The 6,000-nt window shown below is 54.2% G+C and overlaps 1 protein-coding gene across 1 annotated transcript in view; it reads left to right on the forward strand.

Annotated features, from left to right (window-relative positions):
• The window catches only part of ANO2 (anoctamin 2), a 67,140-nt gene extending 61,784 nt beyond the window's left edge, over nucleotides 1-5,356 (forward strand). Inside the window, exons 22-24 of the mRNA XM_038767878.1 lie at nucleotides 450-631; nucleotides 3,901-4,006; nucleotides 4,745-5,356. Of these exons, the coding sequence (XP_038623806.1) occupies nucleotides 450-631; nucleotides 3,901-4,006; nucleotides 4,745-5,092 (636 nt within the window). The 3' untranslated portion in view covers nucleotides 5,093-5,356. The remainder of the gene's footprint in view (nucleotides 1-449; nucleotides 632-3,900; nucleotides 4,007-4,744) is intronic.
• The last annotated feature ends 644 nt before the right edge of the window (nucleotides 5,357-6,000 follow it).

Raw genomic sequence — 6,000 nt, forward strand, 5'->3', positions numbered from 1 at the left:
ACTGAGGCCCAGAGAAGTTAAGTGACTTACCCAAGGTCACACAGCTGACACGTGGTGGAGCCAGGATTAGAACCCACAACCTCTGGCTCCCCAACCTGTGCTCTTTCCACTGAGCCACACTGCTTTGCTTAGTCCATACTTAATGCTTGAGGGCAGGGATCACACCTACCAACTTTATTGGATTGAACTCTCCCAAGTACTTAGTACAGTGCTCTACACACAGTAAACACTCAATAAATATCACTGATTATTATTTGGACAAGGGCGGAAGAGTGGGAGGGGAGCGGAGGAGGGTGAGGCTGGGTGAAGGCACCATCCCGGCCTCTCTGCCGGGGGCAGGCGGCCCAAAGCTTTCAGTGCTTCTGCCACCACCGGCGCCTGCCCCCCCAGGGCCACTGGGCCCCAGAGGACCTGGGGTCTCCCCCTGACCCACACGTTCTGTCCTCCAGGCCTTCGTCATTGCTATCACCTCGGACTTCATCCCACGCTTGGTCTACCAGTACGGCTACAGCCCGGACGGTTCCCTGCATGGCTTCGTCAATCACACCCTCTCCTACTTCAATGTCAGCCAGCTCAAGGAGGGCACCCAGCCTGCTGACTCACAATTCCACCAGGACGGGCTGCTCTGCAGGTAACCAGCTGGAGTCAGGGGGAAGTCAGGCTGGAGTCCCAGGGTCCCGAGGCCAGAGGGCCAGGGGTCAGTCTGGAGAAGGAGTCTGGGTCCTAGCCCCAGATCTGCCTCTCACTTTGTGGCTGGTCTGAGGGTGGGGCCACTCCTTTGGGCCTCAATTTCTCCACTTCGAGCCTCTCCCATTTGCCTTTCGTTGACTCCACACCTTGCATTGAGGATGGATCGGGTCAGGTGTTTGCTGGGCTGGGATCAGGCCTGTAAGCCAACGTTTGGTTTGTGGCCAGGCCCTTTTCCAGGTCTTGGGGGTCTGCAGCCCAGGAACCTCTAGGATTGGGGGTCCACATCCCCAGCAGTGAGGACCCAGGTTCCCAATATGTACTATTTCTGACCCATTCTGGGCCTGGAAGAGCACTTACAACCCACACCGAAGACATTAGCCTAAACAGATGCAAAGAGGGTCATCCCCCTCCCCACACAGACCACAGAGGAAATGGCAACAGATTGAGAAAGGAAGCTCAAACCCAAGAATAGCGAAATGGACAAACAAACAAACAGACGGACAAAAGAAGTAAATAGCAGATGCTAGCACAGATGTTTCCAGCTGCCTCACAGCTGGAGCTGTGGGTGCTGGGTCTCTGCCTGCTGATGGGCATCTGGCTGCCCGGTGCCTGGGATCTAGTCTGCCTCTGGAGGGTCAGCCTCTCACCTGCCTCTTCAAAGAAGACAGACCATCCAACACCCCTGATTCTCCCCTCTCCATCCCTGACTCTTCATTCAGTGATCCAGCACAGATCATCCAACACCCCTGACTCTCCCCTCTCCACCCCGACCCTACCCCAGTGATCTACTATAAATGCTCATCCATGTATCTGTCCAAGCCCCTCCTGATGTGCTGACATATTTGGATTTTCTTACTTTCAACGAAAAACCCAACCACCCGCTGACTCTGAGAACAATGAGCCCCCATTGCTCTAGACTTAATGGGGTCCAGTCCTTCTCCCAGCACCCCGCCTGCAGTCAAGTGACCCAGCCTGGAAGGAAGGCCTAGGTAGCTCTTTGGTGGTTTTTTCCTCACGACTAAAGCCTGGAGAAGCAGGGTGTGGTGCTTTCTATTGTCTGTGAAGACCCTTCTCCATTCCCTCGAGATTGATCTGGGTCAGGGGAGTTTCTGAAGAGGGTTGGGGACTGATCCATGGGTGGGCTCAGGATTTATTGGGAACCTGCAGCGAAAGGCCACCTGGCCCCACCCCCACCCCTGTATGTCTTTAGGGGAGGGTCCCGCTGGGCCAATAGGGGGGCGGAAACAGAGGCAGAGAGAAACAAATAGACAGTCAGACGGACAAACAGAGACAGAAATAGAGAGGAGGGAGGGAAGGGTTGGGAGGAAAGGGGCCAAAAATTGAGATCAAAATGTGAGGTCCAGGGTAGACGGAGTCCTCCTTGGCCCACAGCACTTAGAGCTTTGGCCAGTCACAGATATTTCAGCCCAGATTGTTGACCACCCCCAGTCTTCCCAGGTCCCACCCCACCGAGGCTGGAGGCTTGTAAATATTTTTTTGTGAAGAGCTATAGGTAAAGATTAAAGGGAGAGTTCGGGTCAGGGGGCTGCGTGGTCTAGGGGAAAGGAGTCAGCTGACTGGAATTGTGTTGAGAAGCAGTGTGGCTCAATGGAAAGAGCATGGACTTGGGAGTCAGAGGTCATAATAATAATAATAATAGCATTTATTAAGCACTCACTATGTGAAAATCAATCAATCAATCGTATTTATTGAGCACTTACTATGTGCAGACCACTGTACTAAGTGCTTGGGAAGTACAAATTGGCAACACATAGAGACAGTCCCTACCCAACAGTGGGCTCACAGTCTAAAAGGGGTAGACAGAGAACAGAACCAAACATACCAACAAAATAAAATAAATAGGATAGAAATGTACAAGTAAAATAAATAAATAGAGTAATAAATATGTACAACCACATATACATATATACAGGTGCTGTGGGGAAGGGAAGGAGGTAAGATGGGGGGATGGAGAGGGGGACGAGGGGGACAAATCCCAACTCTTCCAATTGTCAGCTGTGTGACTTTGGGCAAGTCACTTCACTTCCCTGGGCCTCAGTTCCCTCAACTGTAAAATGGAGATGAAGACTGTGAGCCCCACGCGGGACAACCTGATCACTGTGTATCCTCCCCAGTGCTTAGAACAGTGCTTTGCACATAGTAAAAGCTTATAAATGCCATTATTGTTATTATTATTATTCCATGATCTGCCCCTAGCCTACTGGGCGATCTTCGGGAAGTGATTTAACCTCTCTGGACCTCAGTTTCCCCTTCCATGCAATGAGGACGTCGTGAGGGGCAGGAAGGGGATTGAAAGTGGGGAGCACCCCCGAGCTCCCCCCTCGATCCCCCTTCCCCCTATAAGTCGCCCTCAACAGCTGCAATCAGCTGCTGGGTGGGCGGGGAAGGCCCGGTCTGCTCTCTCCTGCCTGGCCCTTGGCCACGGCCTCATTCCCGCGCTCTCTGCTGGCCAGAGATGGACACTTTTCCCGAGACATCGTGCAGCTGGGAGAAGGGTGCGGAGCCGGGGGGACGCGGAGAAGCCATAGCGTCCCTCTTTAAGGGAAATGGGTCACTGACTGCGGGGGCGGAGGGGTCTGTGGCAACAAGACTGAGCCTTTCTCTCCCCAGGGGCTGACCCTGTGGATTTTCTAGTCTAGGCATAGGAGTCATTTTCTGAAGAACGCCCTTCCCTCACTCCACTTGCCCCCTTTTCCTCCTTTCTTCTCCCTCCTCCCCCCTCACCCTTTCCCAAAAGAACCCAGCCTCCAGGCGGATCTTGTCATTATTATTAATTATTATTTATTAAGCGTTTACTATGTGCCAGGCACAGTATTAAGTGCTGGGGTAAATATGAGATAATCGGGTTGGACATAGTCTATGATCTGCGTGGGGCTCACAGTATTAATCCCCATTTTACAGATGATATAACTGAGGCACAGAGAAGTTAAATGACTTGCCCATAGTGGCTGTAGCCAGGAAATTAGAACCTCTGACTCCCAGGCCTGAGTAATGTACTGGGCCACGCTGTGCATTGTTCTTGAGTCTAAACAGAAAACCCCATTTCCTTGTTCAGGCCCCTGGGTCTGGGGCGTCCCCGGCTGCCAGCTCTTCGTCGCAGATCCGGGCAGAGGGGTTGGGGAGGGTCGGCCGGTATGGCTTCCCCATCCGGGCTCCTCATTAATCCGGCCCCTCTCACCCGCCGTCCAGGTTCAAAGATTATCGGGAGCCGCCTTGGGCTGCCCACCAGTACGAGTTCTCCAAGCAGTACTGGGCCGTCCTCTCCGCCCGCCTGGCCTTTGTCATCGTCTTCCAGGTGAGTCCAGCCGAGAGGGCGCTTGGGGTGGTGGGGGGTTCTGCAGGAATTATGGTTCCCCTGCACCCCCACTCATGTGACTCTCCACTGCCGGGGAGCCCCCTGCCTCTGGGAATCTAGAGGAAACAATTTTCCCTGGAACAAGAGCCAGGTCCACTGGGAAACTGGCCCCAGCCTCCCAGCTCCCCACCCTCCAGGACCTCAGCCCTCCACCTTCCCAGGTCCCACTCATCAGCTCCCCATATGATTTCCTCAATCCCACATTCTACTGGGAAGCCCCCTGCCCAGAGTTCATAATGCACAGGGTCAGGGAGATAGGGTGGGCAGGCCAGGAACCTGCAAGAGAGGGAGGGGGTAGAGGCAACCTCCAGAAAGAGGAGAGAATGTGTGTGTAGGGGGGCATGGGGCCCTCAGGATCATAAATTCCAAGAGCCCCAAGATCTAGACAGCATAGCATAGCAGAGAGAGCTCCAGCGTGGTTTGCATTCTCCCAGCTCTGCCCCTGTCTGCTGTGTGACTTCAAGCAAGTCACTTACCCTCTCTGAGCCTCAGTTTCCTTCTCAGCAAAATGCAGATAAGATGACTGTCTCTCAGGGATGCTGAGAGGATGCAAGAGGTGGGAATGCTCTTTGGGGAAACAAAGGAGACCCTAAAAGGGGAGTTGGATGAGGGGGAGGGCTTCTCCCCACCCAGAATCCACCTTCCCCCTCCTCCCCCTTCCCCACTTCTCTCTGGCAGAACCTCGTGATGTTCTTGAGTGCGCTGGTGGACTGGCTGATTCCGGACATCCCCCAGGACATCAGCGACCAGATTAAGAAGGAGAAGAGTCTCCTGGTGGACTTCTTTCTGAAGGAGGAGCACGAGAAGCTGAAGGTGGTCGACCAGCTGGCCCAGAGGAGCCGGGAGTCCAGCTTCAGGGCGTCCAGCCCCAGAGCATCCAGCTTCAGGGCGTCCAGTCCCAGGGCATCCAGCTTCAGGGAGTCCACCCTCAGGGCATCCAGCTTCAGGGCATCCAGCCCCAGCCCACCCATTCCCAGCCGCTGGAGCAGCCGGGCCTCCTCTGTTTCCAAGAACACCAACGTATGACCCTTAGGAGGTCTGTATCCTGCCCACCACGGGAAGTCTGCAGCTAGAAGAGAGAGAGCCAGAGACCCCCACCCCACTTCCTTCTCTGTCCTTCCCACCAGGGTGCCTGGGAATGAGTTTATGCCTGACCTGGGCGCTGGAGGGTAGATGTAGGGAGGTTGAGAGTGGGCAGGGGAGACAGGGGCAGGGGGAGACGAAGATGTGAGGGAAAACTGGAGGACACCAGACACCTGAGGGGAGAGGCAGAGACTGGGGAAAAGCAGGAGGGAAGAAGCAGTGTGGCCTAGAGGTTGGAGTGTGGGCCTCTGAGTCAGAATGTCATGGGTTTTAATCCTGGCTTCACTACTTGTCTGCTGTGTGGCCTTGGGCAAGTCACTTCACTTCTCTGTGCCTCAGTTTCCTCATCTGTAAAATGGGGATTAAGACTGTGAGCGGGACAGAGACTGTCCAACCCGATTTGCTTGTATCCACCCCAGCACTTAGTACAGTGCCTGGCACATAGTAATCGCTTAACAAATACCACTATTATTATTATTATTATTATTGTTATTATTATAAGCGAAGCTGAACTGCTTTTCAGAAACTTGTGATTTCAGAATTGTTCTCCTGGAGACCCCGGTCCCTGTCTCCCCAGCCTCCAAAGAGCTACCATACCAGCAGTCCCTGTCCACCCCTCCGGACACCGATGGCTTAGGGTAAACGGGCTGATGGACCTCTGCCCCGGACCCACAAGGATATTCCCCTGCCCTAGTGTGAGTACACAATCCCACCCGCTGACCTGATGCCCCAGAGGGACAGATTTCTGGTGGTCTCTCAGCGCTGGCACCCCCATCCCCCCAAATCGTTGTCGCTGCATGTCTCACCGGTGGTGGAGGCTCCTAGTGAAAGGATCGGCCCCTTCCCCTGGA

This window comes from Tachyglossus aculeatus, chromosome 27 (assembly GCF_015852505.1).
Source record: "Tachyglossus aculeatus isolate mTacAcu1 chromosome 27, mTacAcu1.pri, whole genome shotgun sequence".
NCBI lineage: Eukaryota > Metazoa > Chordata > Mammalia > Monotremata > Tachyglossidae > Tachyglossus > Tachyglossus aculeatus.